An 18,113-nucleotide genomic window follows, 5' to 3' on the forward strand; every position below is an offset into this window, starting at 1 on the left:
CAGCTGCAGCTGCTGAGCTGTGGGAGCCGAGTGCAGTGAGGGGGGAGGGGCTCTGAGTACCCCAGCACAGAGAGGGCAGGCCGTGACTCGGACACACGCTTCCCCACACCTGGCCGTGGGGCACCCCGCAGAGGGACAGCCGGGAGCTCACAGGGCTGAGCCGGCACAGTGCAGGGGTCAGGGGTCAGCCCAGCAGCAGGACCTGGGGGCCTTGGCTCTCAGGTGACAGGTGGGCAGGTTCCAGCGGCCGCTCCCAGGCTTGGGAAGAGGGGGGACCTGGCTGAAGCTGCCCGGTGTGGCCAGCTGCGGATAGTGCAGGATACCGGGAGTCCCCGGCCGGACACTTGGGGACGACTCTGGGCTGGCTTGTCTGCTCGATCCCTCCCCATGTGCCTGCCATGCTTGCACTGGGCCAGGCTGAGGCCAGGAGCTGGGAGCCTTGGGGCGTTCACCTGCCCAAGCAGGGAGGAGTGGTGCTGCGGGGCACAGGGGTCCCCCGGGGCAAGTGCCTGCCCAGGTATGTACATGTGTGTACATGTGTGTGTTTCTGTGCCGTGCATCTGTTGCTGTGTTGTGCGTGCACCGTGCAAGTTTGTCTGTTTCAAAAGGAGAAACCAGAGCTTCACCGGGTGACCCTCGAGGGCGGCAGGGAGGGACCAGGATGGGCACTGTAGGGAGCTGGGGCACCTTAGCCCTAACAGCGCCACCTCCCGACGGCTCTTCACTGCCGTCCCCAACCCAAGGCTCCTGGGCAGCAGCTGGACAGTGGCCACCCAGGAGCTTGCCTGAACTGTTGACCTCACGCACAACAGCCACTTTGCCTGCAGGTTCTAGAAGGTTCTTAGGTCAGCCAAACCACGTACCCGGGTAGGTGGCAGGCACAAGCACCCAGCTCCCACAGGTGCATTTGGGTCGCCCCGCCCCCATTCTGTCTGAATCCCCAACCGACAGGGAGGAGAATTAGGGCCCTGGGAGGGGTGCCTGGGGGGCACCGGGGTGCAGCTTAGGAGGATCCGAGGCGCAAAGGCCGAGACTTCCCCCTGACAGATCCCCCAGGTGTGTGGCGTCCCCCTTTGCCGCCCCCCCTCGGTTCAGCAAGACTGCCCTTCTGCCCCCCCAGGCAATTGCCCCACAGGGCCAGTGAGGTCCCCTGCGGACCCCCGCTCCCCGGCTTGTGACGGGCTGGGGAGGAGGGCTACGGTAACCACTCCGCTGTCCCACCCTGCACCCCAGAGGACTTGGCAAGACCCTCCCACCAGTGCCCACCTGGTGGGGTGCCCCCCAGCCTTCTGCTCCCCAAGCAGGGGCGGTAGCAGCACCCACTGCTCGTGGGTTGCAGAGCACTCTGGCTGGGCTGCAACTCCGGCGCCTTCAGGGGCGGGAACGGAAGGGCTGTGAGCAGAGAGGAGGTAGGGACGGAAGAGGAGGTGGGGGGAATTCCAGGCGAGTCCCCCATCAGCCTGCGGGGCTCGCAGGGTGCCAGCTGTGTCCGGGGGGCCTCAGCCCACCGCAGAGCTGCAGCTGGACTCCAGGGTCAGCATGACGAAACAGCGCCAGGGAAGGCCACACGGGTGTGCATCTTGGCCAGGGCTGCCCTGCCGCCCTCACCATGTTGCTGAACTGCGCGGCCACCGAGTCCCTGGTGAAGGCCGCTCTGCTGACAGCTGCCATGGGGCCTGCAGAAACCCCAACCCCTGAGCAGCAGCCCCTACATGACCACCCGCGCGCCCCCATGGTGTCTCCAGCCCCACGCTGGCCCTGGTCTCAGTGGGTGCCTGAACTTGAGGGCCAGGTTGTCGCTGGCTGGGGGGTCAGCAGACAGCAAGTGTCTTCATGTAGCCACCCAGCGTGGCTCCCACAGGCACCAGGGGACAGTGCCCAGGGAGGCTGGGGCCAAATGACCCTTCCACCATCCCCGGGTGAAGTGCGACCCAGCCTGCAGTGCGGAGTGGACCAGCTGTGTCGCGGGGCCCCAGGGAGGTGTCTCTCCCACACCCCCAGCCCGGACCAGAAGGCCACCTCCTCCACCCAGCTCTACCCACCCCGGAGCTTTTGCCTGGGCCCAGAACGGGGTGCAGCTCCTGACACTTCCCTGGGATGCTGGCCCCCCAGCTCTCAGCCAGGCATGGCTGCCTCTTCCGAGATGGCCACTGGAATGCCGCGTTCCCCTCTGGGGCCTGCCTGGGTGTGCTGGGATGGAGCCAGGGCCCTGGGAAGGTCCTGTCTGGCCAGGCACAGCGTGGCTGTGGTGGCAGGTCTCTGGGAGGGGACACCCAGGGCCCTGCCCTGGGATTGGGGTGCTCAGGGGGCAGGGAGGGGGCAGTGCATTGGCCCTGGACCACCCCCAACCTACGGAAGAAGGGCGGAAAGGGGCAGGGACACATCTGCGGCTTCTAAACAAGTGTGCCTTTTTGTCCCCGGCCCTTATCTCCACTCTGCCCAGAGGGCCAGGCTAATCCCCCCACACACAGAGCTCGGGGCCTGCACCCCTTCCTGTCCTGTGAATGGACAGTGCTGGGCGCAGCCAGCTGCCTGTGGGGCGAGGGGCAGTCGGGCAGCAAAGGTGACTACTGAGGTCAACATGGGACCCGTGCCTGCTCCTGGGGTGACCTCCTGCTGGGGGTCCCCACTCCCAGGGCACTAATGGACGAGCAGGAGCCGGAGCCGACTTTGCTCTGTTTATTTCTCAGCACCAACGAGCACCCAAGGGGCCAGAAGTGCTTTGCAGAAGAAGCAGGGGGCGTCTCCAAGGCTGAGGCGGAGCCCAGCACAGCAGGTGTGTCCTGGAAGCCAGAGCGACAGTGTCAGCACAGCAGAGCCCCGTCTCCCCACACCCCTTCCAGGGGGTCCCCACCCTCCCCTGCCCGTCTCCATCCGAGGGTTCCTGCCCTCCCACCCCAGGCCTCTGCCTGTTGGCGCAGCTGGGACCGGGTCATGCTCGGCCCCTGCACAGGTTAACAGCAGAACCTGCTGCATGGCGGGGCACACGGAGCAGCCAGTCCTGGTGGGGCGCAGGGCTCACCTAGTCCTGCTCCTTGAGGCACTTGTCTGCAAGAGAGGGTCAGAGCTATGGTCGGTGTCCCTGGTCCCAGCGGGCCCCATGCCGAGCGGCCCCCAATTGCTCCCATCCAGGGACACCTGTCCCTGCCCCAGCTGCCCACCGCCCCTCACACCAGGCAGGGGTGCTGTGCCCTGGGCCTGCCCCAGGAAGTTCCTGGTGCCTGGGGTGGAGTCCTCACCGTTGCGTGGCAGGAAGATCATGGCATCCTCGGGGAAGCCCTGGGCCTGGCAGAAGGTGCTAAACTTCTCCTTCAGCTCCTCCTTGGGGGTTTGGCTGCGGCCTGGGGTAGACAGGGGGCTGGAGCAGGGCCAGGCTGCAGGCCCCCCGCACCCCCCAGCCAGGGCACCTACTGTAGAGCGTAGCCATGCGGAAGTCCTGCCCGGGGCCCTTGGTGCCCTCGCTGTACAGCAGCGCAAACTCCTGGTAGTCTGTCTCCACCACCCACGTTGAGTAGGTACTGCCCCAGTCTGCGAGAGACCACCTGGGCTGGGGTGCCTGCTGGGGGGGCCAAGTGGGCTGGGGGCGCCTGCTGGGGGGGCCAGGTGGGCTGGGGGTGCCTGCTGGGGGTCAGGTGGGCTGGGGCGCCTGCTGGGGGGCTCAGAAGGGCTGGGGTGCCTGCTGGGGGGGCCAAATGGGCTGGGGCGCCTGCTGGGGGGTCAGGTGGGCTGGGGCACCTGCTGGGGGGTCAGGTGGGCTGGGGTGTCCTCTCATGGAGAAGGGGCTCCTGAGGACGGGGTCAAACCAGGGCAGCCCCTGGGCGGTGGGAGCCTGGGGCAGGGAGGTGACCGGCCCACTAGGGCCCAGGCAGGGTCAGCTCCCCTACACCCCTGGCTGGCCGGTCAGTGTCATGGCCAGCGGCCTCCGCCTGGGGACACTCACGGGGGCTGATGTAGCTGTAGCTGCCGGGGCTGCCGGCGGGCTGCAGAAGCAGGCTCCGTGTCTCGCACTGGTTCTTCCTGCGGGCAGGTCACGCTCAGGGTCAGAGGTGTCCCCCCGCCCCAGGCCCAGGGCGACCCCCACAAGTCCGCCCGCGTCCCACCTGAGGAAGATGGTGGTGATGTTGAAGCCGCCCTCGGCCGTGGGGGCCACGTCTGACAGACACATGGTCATCACCGCCTTCTTCTCGCGGAACCAGCTCGAGTTGGAGGCGAGGCCCGCAGTGAACCAGCGCCCCAGGAACTGTGGCGAGCGACCCGCGGCTTAACCGGAGACCCCCAGCCTTCCTCCCCGGCAGCCCGCGCCCACCTCGCGCCCTCCGCCGCCGGCAGCCCCGGGCACCCTGGGCCGGTCCGGGGAGGGGCGCGCGCCCTGCAGGCGGCCCCGGGGCACGCTGCGTCCGCGCGTGGGCTCGAGGCGCACTTAGGGGGTTGCATGCCCGAGCCCCGCGCAGACCCGCAGCGTCCCGCCCTGAGCCGGGGCAGGGGGCTCCTCACCTTGTCCTGTTGGAATTTGGGCTGCACCAGGACCGGGGCCTGGGCCTGGCTCTGCAGGACCCCCACGGCCGCCAGCAGCACCAGCCCCAAGCACACCGTGCGTTGAGTAGCCATTCCTGCGGGTGGACCTGGCGAGCGCTGGGCAGACCCCTGTTTATATGCGCCGGCTTTGGCGAGCACCCAGGACAAGCACTGCCCACTGCGGGCTCGTGATGCGGGGGAGGGGGGCGGCATCGGCCCCCGCAGCTTATGCAAGAGGCCCCACAGGGCCGGCCCTGCAGCTGCCAGTGGGGTGGGGGAGGGCTTGGCCGGCCCATGTGCCTTGATGGTGGGGACCAGCTGGGTGAACCCCATGGCCAGACCGTGCGTGCCCGGTGTCTCTCAGTCTGCCGCTTTGGCCTCGGGCTCAGGGGTCTGCTGCTCCGTGCAGGAGTTGCAGACTTAGGGGGCTGCAGCTGCCCCCAGCCCCCTCTTGGCACAAGGTGGGGGTGCCAGCTGCTGGGGCTACATCTTCTCCCACCGTGCCCCTTCCAGCACCCTGGGGTCCAGCAGCCCAGCGCAGGCCTGGACCCCCTTGCAGGCAGGGGGAGCTGGACAGAGGCAGCTGTGGGGGAGGGCCCTGGAGAGAGCTGGCCGCCTGGCCTCCTGTAGCCCTGCCTAGGGCAGCACAGGCACTGCACACTCGGGCACTCTGTGTGCCCTGAGCCATCGGGGGCCCCTGGAGGCCTCCTGTCTGCGTTCCTGCTAAACCCACAGACCCTCGGCAGCTGGGCGTCCTGGGAGAGTCAGAACTGTGCGCCAGACCTCTCTCCTCTAGCCCATGCCCCCCCAGTGGCCAGAAACTTCACGGGTGGGTAGTCGGGGGGGCGGGGTCCTTGGAGTCCCACCTGGACCTGCCCCCAGCCCCTCCCCCACAGTTCCCTGGGGCTTAGCCTGGGCCTCCTTGGCCACAACCATGCCCTTGGGCGCCCCAGTCCTGAGCCCCCAGCCCCAGGTCCCCCTCTCAGGGTCTCTGGCTTACTTCAGGGTCCAACTCCATCCAGGGCCGTGCTGGGGGCAGCGGTGATGGCTGCCAGGTGGGGGCCCTAAGTTCCAGTCTGGCCCGGGCACAGTTGGGCATGTGGGGGCTGAGTGGAGGCGCGAACTCGCTGTCTCGCAGGAAGCAATGGCCAGAAAGACAGGAGCCTCCCACAGGCCACACCCACATGATTAACTCACCAAGAAATGCAGCTCTCCCAGCAGCCCTGGCGTCCTGAGGGTGTCCCCAGGGTCTTTGACTGAGCAAGGATACCAGTGGACTCAGCCTGCCTGGGCAAGGACCCTCATACCACACACCGACCTGGAGGAGCTCAGCCTGCAGGGGGCTCAGGCTGGCAGAGCCTGGCCTGCCCTCACGCCTCCTCTGGGGTTGGCTCTGGGGTCAGCTGTGTGGCCAGATCTACATATAGTCAGTTCTGTGGCCTGCTGTGTGACCAGCCCTGCAATGAGTGCATAAAGAGCAAAGTGGCCAGGGCCTGGGCTCCACCACTCATGTCCCTGCAGCCCTTAGACTCATACTTGCCAGGGCTCCAAGTCGGCAACCTTCTACCTCACGCCACATGCCACACACCTCACGGCTCACACCTACACCTCACATCTCACACCTACACCTCACACCTCACAACTCACACCTACACCTCACAGTTCATACCTACACCTCACGCCTCACAGCTCACACCTACACCTCACGCCTCACATCTACACCTCACAGCTCACACCTATACCTCACAGCTCACACCTCACAGTTTACACCTACACCTCACAGATCACACCTACACCTCACAGTTCACACCTACACCTCACAACTCACACCTACACCTCACAGTTCACACCTATACCTCACAGTTCACACCTACACCTCACACCTATACCTCACAACTCACACTTACACCTCACACCTCACACCTACACCTCACACCTCACACCTACACCTCACAGTTCACACCTACACCTCACAGCTCACACCTATACCTCACAACTCACACCACAGTTTACACCTACACCTCACAGTTCACACCTACACCTCACAACTCACACCTACACCTCACAGTTCACACCTATACCTCACAACTCACACCTACACCTCACAGCTCACACCTATACCTCACAACTCACACCTCACGCCTCACAGTTTACACCTACACTTCACAGCTCACACCTATACCTCACAACTCACACCTCACGCCTCACAGTTTACACCTACACCTCACAGCTCACACCTACAGCTCACACCTACACCTCACAACTCACAGTTACAGCTCACACTCACAGCTCACACCTACTCCTCACCACTCACACCACACCTCACAGCTCACACCTATACCTCACAGCTCACACCTACAGCTCACGCATCCCAGCTCACACCTACACCTCACAGCTCACACCTATACCTCATGCCTCATGTCACATGCTTCACAAACACACCCCGGCTGCTTGGCCCCTTCCCCATAGCGTCACCATGGCTACCTTCCTGGGCTGGCACCTTGGTCTGTCCACCCTCACAGTGGCATATGCGGCCACTGTGGCCCCTCTGGCATCCCTGTGCTGTCTGCAGCATAGCGGCCTTGAGACCCGGGGCAAAGCTGTCAGCCGCCTGGCCTGCGGAGTCAGCAGATAGGAGGGCAAGCCACTGGGGCTGTGCCACCCACCCCATCCATCCTGATGCCCTCAGCCTGGCCAGGGTGGGGACCCCTTGCCCTCCCTCAGACCTGCGTGCCCTTTGGGACACCTCAGGACCCTTGTCCCAGGGCAGTGGGGGTGCTAGGGGCCAGGCCAGGAGCCCCCACTGCCATGGAGGCACTGAGGGCTGGGAACTCCTGGCTCCCACTGCGCTCTGGCAGACCAAGAGTACTGGGAGGACTTCCGCAAAACAAAACAGCTTCTGCCCGCATTCCACTCTGCATCCCAGAGAGCTTTCCGGAGCACAAAAGAGACAGTGTGTTCCAGACAAAGGCCCCTGTGCCCCGGGGCGCGGGCCGAGCCGGGCTGGGGAGCTGCCTGCCTTGTGTGTGTGTGTGTGTGTGTGTGTCTGCGTGTGCCTGTCTGCAGGCCTGTGTACGTCCTGTCCATGTGTGTGTGTTTGTGTGTGTGTGCGTGTGCCTGTCTGCGGGCCTGTGTGTCCGGGGCTGTGCACGTCCTGTCCGTGTGTGTGTGTGTGTGTGTGTGTGCGTGTGCCTGTCTGCGGGCCTGTGCACGTCCTGTCCGTGTGTGTGTGTGTGTCTGCGTGTGCCTGTCTGCGGGCCTGTGCACGTCCTGTCCGTGTGTGTGTGTGTGTCTGCGTGTGCCTGTCTGCGGGCCTGTGCACGTCCTGTCCGTGTGTGTGTGTGTGTCTGCGTGTGCCTGTCTGCGGGCCTGTGCACGTCCTGTCCGTGTGTGTGTGTGTGTCTGCGTGTGCCTGTCTGCGGGCCTGTGTGTCCGAGGCTGTGCACGTCCTGTCCGTGTGTGTGTGTGTATCTGCGTGTGCCTGTCTGCGGGCCTGTGCACGTCCTGTCCATGTGTGTGTGTGTGTGTGTGTGCATGTGCCTGTCTGCGGGCCTGTGTGTCCGGGGCTGTGCACGTCCTGTCCGTGTGTGTGTGTGTGTGTGTGTGCACCTTGTCCACCTGTGTGTTCCTGCTGTATGCAGTTTGTTCTCTGGTATGAGCATACATGTGGCAATGTGTAGTTGAACCCTGTGCGTGCACGTGTGGGCTGTGCGTGCACACAGGTGGAGGTGAGGCGACGCTGTCCCTGAGGCATCCTGGCTCACCAGGTCACCAGCCCAGCTGGGCCTCACTTCCTGTTCCCCACAAGGGCACAGAGGGCTGGCCCGAGCTGGGATGGTTGCTGCCAGGAGCCCCTGCTGCTTGGACTGTGCTGCGTGCGGTGGTACAGGGGGACACGGTCCTGGCTTGACTTGGGCTTACTCAGGCTCCCCAGGCCTGGGCCTGGGCAGGAAAGGGCTGGGTGCAGGCCAGGCAGGGGCCCAGGACTTGACCCTGAGGAGTGATGGTTGGGCAGGGGTGGGGAGACTGCTGTGAGGCCATGGTCAGGGGAGTGGAGGCCTGGCATGGGGTGCAGGGGCTCTGGCTGGGCTGACCCTGGAGCCCTCTGGGCCACCGCACCCGCTTTGTCCTGCAGAGAACAGGTAGCACCAGCTCAAAGGTCCAGGACGGGCGCCAGCCATGCCCAGCGGGCCCAGCTGGCGGCCCTGCACACCGTTCCCACGCCAAGCTAGAGACAGGCCGGCTACCCCATGGGCTCCCACACGGCTCCCACGGTCGAGGATCTAGACACAGGCCTGGCCACACTCCTGCCCCAGGCTCTCCTTCCACAGTGCGTGGACACTGTCCCCAGCGTGGGCCTACCCCCAGAGCCCAAGGGGGTGGCGAACCCAGGAGCTCACCTCTAGCACAGCTACCCCAGGGGTAAAACTTTTTTAAGATTTATTTTCTTTTAATTGGAAATTCAGATATACAGAGAGGAGGAAAGACAGAGAGGAAGATCTTCCGTCTGTTGATACACTCCCCAAGTGACCGCGATGGCTGGAGCTGCGCCGATCTGAAGCCAGGAGCCCAGAGCTGCTTCGTCTCTCATGTGGGCGCAGGGTCCCAAGGCTTTGGGCCATCCTCGACTACTTTCCCAGGCCACAGGCACGGAGCTAGACGGGAAGCGGGGCTGCCAGGATTAAAACTGGCGCCCATATGGGATCCCAGTGCATGCAAGGTGAGGTCTTTAGCCCCTAGGCTACCATCCCAGGCCCGGGATTAAACTCTTGTCCACCTGTGGGAGGTGACGGTGCCCCTCGGAGCTCCACGGGCTTCTCCGTGAGGTCACCTGCGGACGCTGGCCGTCCCTTCCCACTGCCAAGAGTGCTTGGTGTGCTCAATGCCCGTAACACTGGCATCCAAGTTCAACTGCCCAGTTCAAGTCCTGGCTGCTCCAGAGCCCATCCAGCTCCCTGCCTGTGGCCTGGGAGAGCAGGGAAGGACGGCCCAAAGCCTTGGGAGCCTGTCCCCATACAGGAAGCGGACGAAACTCCAGCTCCGGCCACTGCAGCCATCTGTAGAGCAACCTGGCAGAGGAAGCTCTCTGCCGCTGTCTCACTGCTGCCCGCACCCTGGCAGCACCTCTAGGGGCTGCCCGCCTCCCTGCTCCCACTGGCAACCAGGGCTCCAGTACCCTCTCGCTCTGACACAAAGTATGCTTGCTCAGAACATGTTGGCATCTGGGCGCTCCCTTGTAAGCTCTGCGTTAAGACTATGCAAGTGACCACAGCCACAGTCGTTCATCGGTTTCTTCAGTTGAAAAGTTGCAGTGTGAGGACGGGAGACGGGTCTTCCCTCTGCTGGGTCACTGACCACATGGAGCTTCTGGGTCTCTCGGGGGGTGCCGGGACGCAAGGACCTGGAGCATCCCCTGCCGCCTTCCCAGGAGGAAGCTGGGTGGAAAGTGGGGCAGCCGGGTCTGGAACTGGTGCCATGGAGTGGGGTCCTGGTATGCTGTCTCCCGCAGGTGACCCGCTGATCACTGCCTGCATCTGGGGTTTGGCAGCCAGGCGCTGGCCTCGGCTCAGCCAGTCGGGTGCAGGTTCATGTCTGTTGCCGGGGCGGCAGCCCCCGGGACCGTCCCTTGACCCGCTTCCCAGGGCCGGGCCTGTGTACACCTGCTGAGAACCGGCCAGGCAGCAGTGCAGGCACAGCTGGGCAGAGCCCCCCACCACCAGGCACCTGGATAAGCAAAAACTGGGTCAGGATCTGGGACTTTCCACAGGCTTCTGCTTGTTTTTGCTGAAGGCATCGGAGGGGCTGGCCCAGTGTGACCATCCCCGCCCCCGGGCTGGGCCGAGTCCAGGCGGTCTGCCCTGGGTGAGGCCTGTGCCCGGGTGGGGCGGGCCCTCTGCTTCCCAGGCGCTCCAGCTGCCCCCGGCAGGCCCCGACACAGGGGTCTCCTGGGCTGGCTGAGGGAGACGCCCGGGGGGCTGGGCTGGTCTCCTCACACCCACTGGGCCTCGCGGCCCCCGGGACCACACGGGAGGAATTCTGCGAGGACGCGAAGCCTTCAGCCCCGGCAGTGCAGCCTGCAAGCCGGGAGAGGATGGGCCGTGTAACAGGCTAGCCCGGGTGCGGCTGCCCCTCGTGCTGAGCGCCCCGCTCCTCTAAGTGGTCCAAGTGAAAACATCGTGCGTCGCTGCAGGGTGAGTCCCGGGTAGACTCGTGGCCCAGAGAGTTCTAAGCTGCCTTTGACTTGGCCTGACTGGCCGCTGCAGCCATTTGGTGAGTTCATTAGTGGACGGAAGATCTCTCTCTGTCTCTCCTCCTCTCTGTAATTTTGCCTTTCAAACAAATTTTTAAAAATCAAGTTTTGGGGGCTTGGTGTGGTAGCCTAGCGGTTAAAGTACTCGCCTTGCACACCAGAATCCCATATGGGCACTGGTTCGTGTCCTAGCAGCCCCACTTCCCATCCTGCTTGTGCCCTGGGAAAACAGTGGAGGAACTGCCCAAAGCCTTGGGGCCCTGCACCTGCATGGGAGACCCAGAAGAGACTCCGGGTTCCTGGCTTCAGATTGGCGCAGCTCTGGCCACTTGGGGAGTGAACCAGTGGACAGAAAATCTTTCTCTATTTCTCTCCTTCTCCTCATCTGCCTTTCCAATGCTAAATTAATTAATTAAAAAAAAAAAAGAAAGAAAAGTTTTAGGGCCTGGCATGGTGGCCTAATGGCTAAAGTCCTCGCCTTGAATGCCCCGGGATCCCATATGGGCACCGGTTCTAATCCCGGCAGCTCCACTTCCCATCCAGCTCCCTGCTGTGCCCTGGGAAAGCAGTCGAGGACGGCCCAAAGCCTTGGGACCCTGCACCCACGTGGGAGACCTGGAGGAGCCTCCTGGCTCCTGGCTTCGGATCGGCTCAGCTCTGGCTGTTGCGGCCACTTGGGAGTGAGCCAGCAGACAGAAGACCTTCCTCTCTGTCTGTCTTTAAACCCCTGTCGTGCACCTGATGCTGTGATGTTCCAGATATTTGCAAAAAGGGCGTAAAGTGGGCGGTGCTGGAGCGAGCCCCACCTTCCAGGCCCTGTGTTGACCCCTCCCCTCTGTTCAGGCTCTGGGAGGCGAGAAGCGGATGGTAGGACGAAGACTACGAGGCTCCACCCTGCCACAGCACTGTCCAGGGCCACAGCACTGTCCAGGGCCACAGTCGCCTGTCCCTCATCACCGGCACACACACCGCAGCTCTGCACCGCCACAGGCCTCCACCAGCTCCTGCATCCCAGAGCCCACCTGCTCCCACTCCCGCTGACCCCCCCAGGCCCAGGGTTGCTCTGCCCAGGGGAGGGCGAGTCTGCTGCTCCGGGGAGCCGGCCCGTCCTGTGTGTTCGCCGGTCAGCCCCTCTCACCGCCCAGTAGGCAGGAGTTCCGCTGAGTGACACTTGTGGGTCAGGGCCGGCCACTGGATGTGGGTCTTGGGGCTGGGGTCTTCCACCAACCAGGGGTGCCGGGCCTCGGCTGGTCTGTCTTCTCATCCAGGCCTGTGGTCCCTGAACGCAGCGGGACAGGGCAGTGTGCCTGTGGCCAGCTGTGCCCTGACAGTGGGCCCCAGAGGAAGGGCTGTGTCCTGGGAGAGACCTAACAGGACCCTCAGTGAGGGCTGGAGCCACAGAGCTGCCCAGCTGCCCAGCATCCCACGGACCCCACGGCCACACTCAGGGTTCGGGCGCAGCACCTTTATTCAGGTGGAGGGAAGGGGCACGCTGAGCCAGGGCGGGGCCACTTGGTCTTCAGCAGCTGTGTGAGCCAGGTGACCAGTCTGAGGGCAGGAACGGGAGAGCGGTGGGGACAGTGCTGCGGACGGTCGGGGGGCTGAGGCCTGAGCCTCCCCTGCTGGCCCCGAGTCCCCGTGGCAGCCTGCCAAGGTGGGCGTGTGCACATGCGCGGGTGCGTGTGGGCAGCGGTGGGCCCGCCTGGCTTGCTGGCCCACAGCGCGACGAGGCTTGCCATGCGTGACAGGCAGAGGTGGGACTGGAGACTTGCAATCAACTGGCCAGGCCCGCGGGCCCTGGGGGGAGCCCAGGCACCCCAAAGGTAGGGCAGGGGGAGGGAGGACCCGGTCGGGCAGCTGCCCCCACTCATGGGTGACCCCGTGCTGTGCAGCACCTCGGGGTCCAGGCCCCTCCTCCCCCGGCCGCTCCCGAGGACAGTTACCGGTCAGATCTGGGAAGGCGATGTTGTCCTGTGTGAGGCCCTGGCCTTGGGCCAGGCAAAAAAATTTGTTCTTCACCTCCGATGGCAGCTGCCAGACCCTGACTGCTGGCCAGGGAAGCAAATGCGGGAGACTCTCACCCAACCCTGGATGCTCCTCCCCCGGCAGGCGGAGCCTGGACGCCCCTCCCCCGGCAGGCGGAACCTGGACGCCCCTCCCCCCGCAGGTGCCCTGCCCCGATGCCCCTCCCCTCACCCAGCAGGCTGATTCGCAGGATGGTCTGGGTGCCAGTGAGTCTTTGGGAGACCACCAGGGCAAACTTGTCGTAGTCACCTTCCACCACCTGGACGACCTCGCTCTCCGGCCCTGGTTGGGGGGCCACCAAGGTGAGACTCCTTCCAGCAAAGCCCAGACCCCGCTCCACGTCTGCTTACCTGTAAGGCCGTCCACCCGGAAGTGCCCTGGCTGGGACTCTGGCATCAGCACGTAGTTCCAGGTGTCACAGCGCTTGCCCCTGCGGGGGCGAGGAGCAGCAGGGAATGTTCTGAAAACTGGCCAGGCTTGCTGAGGTGGCCCTGGCACAGCCTGCCCCTACCCCTCCGTAGGCTGGACCACCCCAGGCCTCTCTGATGGAGGGGCACGGGATGACCTGTCCCTGGGGGAGCCATGGGCTGTCACTATCCTGCCCCCTCCGCCGGGGCCAGGCCTGGATGGCCGAGCAAAAGTGCTTGCAGATGGCAGCTTGGCATGCTGAAGCCGGGCAAGGGCTGTCGACCCTGCAGGGGCTGGCAAGAGGGGCACCCAGGCCCTGCTCCTGGATCCCTGCTCCCCAGACCCAGCAATCCATGACTCGGGGGCTTCCGGGGCTGGTAGACCCCTGAACACTGCAGTGTCCCCACTCGGGGCACCTGAGGACCCCAGAGGCCCCTGCCTGCAGCAGGACAGGTGGCCAGCCAGGGCAGGCTCCTCAGGGTGCCCGCCTGGCGGGTGCAACGATTGGCTCAGGAAGAGCCAATCAGAGGCCATGCCCGGGGGGTGTGTGTGGGCCAGGCATGTGGGCAGCCCCCCACAGCTTGCCAGCACCCCCTCTTCTGCGTCCAGCAACCCCTCCCCCAGGCAGTGTGCCCCTCACCGGGTCATGGCATTCGATACCTCCAGCTGGCCTTTCTCGTTGAGCTCGAAGGTGACGAGGAAGGGATTGAGCAGGGCCCGGTCTTTCTTTGTCAGGGTGTTGCCCGCCAGGCCCAAGACCAACCAGTCACCCTGGAACTGTGGGCACAGGTGACACACGGGCAGGAGGGGCGGCCCTCCCCGGCGGGGCTGCCCGGATGGTGCTATGGGGGACGGAGCCCGCCCTGGATTCGGCAGCGGAGTGACTGGCAGAGCTTACAGGAAGGGGGGCTGCCATCCCTGCTACAGGTTGGGGGGCTCCTATAGGAACCCTGAGAACAAACTGGTCCCCTGGGTGGTGGCCACCCCGTGTGCGTCCCCTCCTGGCCCCAGAAACCCTGTACCTGCTGCGCCTGGAAGCCCTGCCACTGGGACAGGGTGGGCTGGGGGGCTGGGGACTGGCCACGCAGGATGGGCGCCAGGGACAGCAGCAGCGCCAGGGCCCAGCAAGGCCCCATGCTGGCAGCTGCCACGGGGTGGAGCAGCTGGCTGGGGTGTATGGGCCTCCCGGAGGGGCCCTCGCAGGGGGGTTGCCGCCTGGCCTCCAGCATCAGGCTGGTAGGAATGCTGGGCCCAGGGAGGGCTGGGAGCAGAGGGACGGGCAGGGCCCCTCAGATGCTGCCCACTACCCAGGGCTTCTCTACTGGACTCAGTGTTCTGCGACCCTTCCCAGAGCCCACCTGCCAGCCCCCCTGCGACTCCAGGACTGACCCACCGATGGATGGGCTTGGCGCCCAGGGGTGGAAGAGGGGCGCTGGGGCCCCTGGGGAGGGGCTAGTCAGGTCCTGCCCTCCCCCGGGCAGGAGGTCCTGAGAGGGGGGAGGCGACCCCCGCTTCCCTGACCACTGCAGTGGGTGGGCGGACTGGCCCCTGAGTGTACCCTGTCACGCTGCCCCACAGTACCCATCCCAGCCCCGCGCCCCTGCTCCCCGGTCAGCCACAGCCAGACCAGACACGCCACGCCCTGGTCACCCCGCAGACTTGGGTGCCCCTCCCACCGAGACGCCATTGGAGGAAGCACGCACGTGACTGCGGCGCCCAATCAGGGCCCCACAGGTGTGTTTAGGGCCCTGGGGCTGCAAGGGGAGCCCAGCTGCCGGACCTGTGACCCGCATCCCTGCGGGCGGGGCGGGCAATCCCCGCCTGGGGCGCAGGCGAGCGGCCCTCCTCCCCGGCCTGTCCCGCCCCGTCCCCTCCTGTCTCCGGGTCCCCGGGCAGGGAAGGTCAAGACCGCCCATGAGACCCTGCGTGGTGGGGAGTCGGTGCTGGCCAGGTGGGGGGGCCAGACCTGCAGCCCTGAACCCCACTGCAGCCTGCCCCCTGGCCAGTGTCCTCACCCACCCCAGGGGAGTTAGGAATGAGTAAGCTGGAGGCCGAGAGTGCCCGTGGAGGCCCGTGTTTGTGCCTAGGCCGGCCCAGCACCTGTGCAAACAGAGCAGCTGTCCCAGCCCACAGAGCCCGGCGCCTCTGCCCTGCCCGGGGGGGAAAAGAGGCCGTGCCTGGCAGTCAGGTCCTGTTCTCCTGGGGTGCTGTCTCCACGGATGCTCCGCTCCAGACCCCTCAGCACTGGGGGGGCACAGCCTGGACTCCCAGCTCCCCGAGCCTCAGGGCACAGAGGGTCCCAGGACTGCTGTGGCGTCAAACCGCTGAGCCCACAGCAAGTGACTGGCCACCTGGGGACCGGCACAGGTCACACTTGCCGCTGATATGCGGGTGGGGCGTCCAGCGCCTGGCTGGCTGACTCAGGTCTGGCTGAGCTGCAGAGGGCCAGAGGGCAGCCCTTCCCCCTGAAGGCCCAAGGGGGGTGGGGTGGGACTGCAGACTGCCTGCTGCTGTTTCTAGCTCCTTCCATGCTAAGTTCTCCCACCCTCCTTCGAGAGCACTTTGTCCATGCTCCCGGGTCCCTGAGGGGGTAGGCAGGTGGGCTGGGGCCTTGCTGGAGAGGAGGGTCAGCCCACTGTCCCTGCCCTGGGGCCCCTGGCGAGGCCTCCCTCCAGCCAGCTCCCCATCCAGCCTGCCTGTCAGGCTGCCCACAGCCCCTCTGCGCCCCCACCCCTTCCGGCCCCGTCTGCGCCCCCACCCCTTCCGGCCCTGCCCCGTGGGGACACTCAGGTCAGCCCCCACCCCTGCACCTGGCCAGGGGAGCAGTGAGCCACGCCAGGAGCCGTGAGTCGAAGTTTAATGAACAAGATGCCTTCCCAGTCAGGCAGGCTCCAGGGTGGAGGCGCTCCAAGCGCGGGGCCCAGCCTCTTCTGTGGGCCATCAGCGCCTGGCCTCTGCGGCACAGGGGTGGGTGAGTCAGTCGCGGGATCTCCACGGGCAGTGGTGGGGGACTGTCACCGGGTCCCGCTGCCCATCCCTGCCTGCCCCAACTCACCGTCCAGGACATGGAACTGGTCGGCCGCCTCGCAGAAGCCTAGAGGTGGACACGCAGGGAGGGGTGAGGGGGCGCAGGCAGGGCAGGGCGGGGCGCCGCTGGGACACTCACCATAGGTGGGGAAGAAGATGATGTCCTGTGTGAGGTTGGTCTCTGCCACTCGCCTCTCAAACTCATCCAGGGCAGAGTCGCTCACAGGAAAGGAGCGCACTGTGGGCCGAGGGGCGGTGTCAGCGTGTGGCGGGACCCCCGAGAATACAGGTGTGCAGGGCTTGGACAGACCCCCCCCATGCAGGGCTCGGACAGACCCCCCATGCAGGGCTCGGACAGACCCCCCATGCAGGTGTGCAGGGCTCGGACAGACCCCCCCCTCACGCAGGGCTCGGACAGGCCCCCCCCCCATGCAGGGCTCGGACAGACCCCCCATGCAGGGCTCGGAGAGACCCCCCCCCACGCAGGGCTCGGACAGACCCCCCATGCAGGTGTGCAGGGCTCGGACAGACCCCCACACAGGGCTTGGACAGGCCCCCCACGCAGGGCTTGGACAGGCCCCCTACGCAGGGCTCAGACAGACCCCTGCGCACCATACAGCTTCACTGACAGCGTCCGCCCACGCTCCTGGTAGAGGACCGCAAAGCTTTGGTAGTCCGTGTCAGCCACGACCACGTGCACGGGACCCCGGGGTCCTCGGGCTGGGCAGAACCAGGGAAGTCAGCCCGCACCCTGCCACGCCCCGCAGTCCCACACTGTGCCCCGCTGCAGGCCTCACCTCGCAGCAGGAAGCGGCCAAGGACCTGCGTGTCCTCGTAGTGCTGGCGCACCTGCCAACAGATCCCATTCCTGGGAGGGGTGTGGGTAGGGGGCGGCGGGGTTGGGGTGGGGACAGGGAGGGGAGCCACGCTGGGAGGACTCACAGCTTGCGGAAGGTGCTGACCGCCAAGGCTGTGCCCTGGGGGGCCACGTGCAGTGCAGTGGCCTCCACCCGGTGGTCCTGCTCCTGCAGGGCGCGGCAGGCGGAGCCCACAGCGGCCAGCAGCCAGGTCCCTGCAAACTGGGGGAGAGGAGGGGAGGCATGGAGGCGCTGTGGGCACGGGCATCCGAGCCGCCTCCCCTACAGGCCGGGCAGCTCCCTGTCCCCTCCACCTGCTCCAAACGCCCTACCTGCTGAGAGTCAAAGCCAGCCTTGGGCTGGACCGTGGTGATGAGGGACGTGGGTCCCGCGGGCTTCTGAACCCTGCGGCCCAGCGTGCCAGTTGCCAGCAGCACGGCCCAGAAGATGGCGGACCCAGGGAGCACCATGGTGGCTGCAGGGAGGCCAAGGGAGGCGCAGGGCTGCAGCAGCAGTCCGGGGTCGGAGTCCAATGGCCCCCAGCCCGCCCCCTCTCTGGCCAAGGTCACCGACTGGACCTGCACTCCCCGCTAGGGCCTCCAAGCATGGCTCTGACCCAAGGCCCAGCTGACTTCCGGCACACTGAACGCCCGAGAGTCGTCAAGAGCTGGCCTTGTCCTCACGGCCTGGAGCACCGAGCCGGGTCACTTGCTCCAGGGCCGAGGTCGGTCTCGAACCTCGTGCCAGGGCGCGGGCTGTCGCCCTCCGGGCCGCTAGGGGGAGCCGGAGCGGAGGCTTCCAGGCGTGCGCATGCGCAGACCCCGAGAGGCCCAGCCTCCGGGCGCCGCGCGTCATCGATGGCCCGGGGCTCGAGGCGTCGGGCCTGGCGGACGGGACCATAGAGACGCGGGCGCGGAAGGAGCGGCCGGTCGGGGCCGGGTCAGGGTCGGGGAGTGGACGGGGCTGGACGCGGGGCCCGGTGCGGGATCGGGGCAGGGTGTGGGGTCGGGGCCGGGGCCGGGGTCAGTGCC

General features: G+C 65.9%; 3 protein-coding genes across 3 annotated transcripts; all 3 read right to left on the reverse strand.

Moving 5' to 3' along the window:
* Nucleotides 1-3,011: 3,011 nt before the first annotated feature.
* Nucleotides 3,012-4,611, reverse strand: PTGDS (prostaglandin D2 synthase). The gene is made up of 6 exons (XM_004593434.3): nt 4,495-4,611; nt 4,101-4,240; nt 3,941-4,017; nt 3,412-3,528; nt 3,240-3,341; nt 3,012-3,048 (listed from the first exon to the last, which is right to left on the reverse strand). The coding sequence occupies exons 1-6, from the start codon at nt 4,606-4,608 to the stop codon at nt 3,023-3,025; spliced, it is 576 nt and encodes a 191-aa protein (XP_004593491.2). The 5' UTR covers nt 4,609-4,611; the 3' UTR covers nt 3,012-3,022.
* Nucleotides 4,612-12,235: 7,624 nt separating this feature from the next.
* Nucleotides 12,236-15,768, reverse strand: LOC101529319 (uncharacterized). The gene is made up of 7 exons (XM_058659529.1): nt 15,744-15,768; nt 15,550-15,633; nt 14,221-14,459; nt 13,839-13,975; nt 13,141-13,220; nt 12,962-13,072; nt 12,236-12,813 (listed from the first exon to the last, which is right to left on the reverse strand). Exons 1-7 carry the CDS (start codon nt 15,766-15,768, stop codon nt 12,236-12,238), a joined length of 1,254 nt encoding a protein of 417 aa, XP_058515512.1.
* Nucleotides 15,769-16,138: 370 nt separating this feature from the next.
* LOC101529562 (complement component C8 gamma chain) lies at nt 16,139-17,999 on the reverse strand. The gene is made up of 7 exons (XM_012929369.2): nt 17,415-17,999; nt 17,168-17,304; nt 17,023-17,093; nt 16,838-16,945; nt 16,365-16,463; nt 16,254-16,292; nt 16,139-16,152 (listed from the first exon to the last, which is right to left on the reverse strand). Exons 1-7 carry the CDS (start codon nt 17,550-17,552, stop codon nt 16,139-16,141), a joined length of 606 nt encoding a protein of 201 aa, XP_012784823.2. The 5' UTR covers nt 17,553-17,999.
* Nucleotides 18,000-18,113: the final 114 nt, after the last annotated feature.

Source organism: Ochotona princeps, unplaced genomic scaffold, assembly GCF_030435755.1.
Source record: "Ochotona princeps isolate mOchPri1 unplaced genomic scaffold, mOchPri1.hap1 HAP1_SCAFFOLD_388, whole genome shotgun sequence".
NCBI lineage: Eukaryota > Metazoa > Chordata > Mammalia > Lagomorpha > Ochotonidae > Ochotona > Ochotona princeps.

What these genes read in the sequence shown, in the direction of transcription:
- PTGDS (XM_004593434.3), bottom strand. Translation starts at nt 4,608, where the DNA reads ATGGCTACTCAACGCACGGTGTGCTTGGGGCTGGTGCTGCTGGCGGCC. An exon ending in CCAAATTCCAACAGGACAAG is followed by an intron (nt 4,241 to 4,494) that starts GTGAGGAGCCCC and finishes CGCTCGCCACAG; the next exon opens with TTCCTGGGGCGCTGGTTCAC. An exon ending in CTACAGCTACATCAGCCCCC is followed by an intron (nt 3,529 to 3,940) that starts GTGAGTGTCCCC and finishes GGTCTCTCGCAG; the next exon opens with ACTGGGGCAGTACCTACTCA.
- LOC101529319 (XM_058659529.1), bottom strand. Translation starts at nt 15,768, where the DNA reads ATGGACAAAGTGCTCTCGAAGGAGG. An exon ending in CAAAGTGCTCTCGAAGGAGG is followed by an intron (nt 15,634 to 15,743) that starts GTGGGAGAACTT and finishes GGCCCTCTGCAG; the next exon opens with CTCAGCCAGACCTGAGTCAG. An exon ending in AGGGCTTCCAGGCGCAGCAG is followed by an intron (nt 13,976 to 14,220) that starts GTACAGGGTTTC and finishes CTGTGCCCACAG; the next exon opens with TTCCAGGGTGACTGGTTGGT.
- LOC101529562 (XM_012929369.2), bottom strand. Translation starts at nt 17,552, where the DNA reads ATGGTGCTCCCTGGGTCCGCCATCTTCTGGGCCGTGCTGCTGGCAACT. An exon ending in CTGGCTTTGACTCTCAGCAG is followed by an intron (nt 17,305 to 17,414) that starts GTAGGGCGTTTG and finishes CCTCTCCCCCAG; the next exon opens with TTTGCAGGGACCTGGCTGCT. An exon ending in TGGCCGCTTCCTGCTGCGAG is followed by an intron (nt 16,946 to 17,022) that starts GTGAGGCCTGCA and finishes GGTTCTGCCCAG; the next exon opens with CCCGAGGACCCCGGGGTCCC.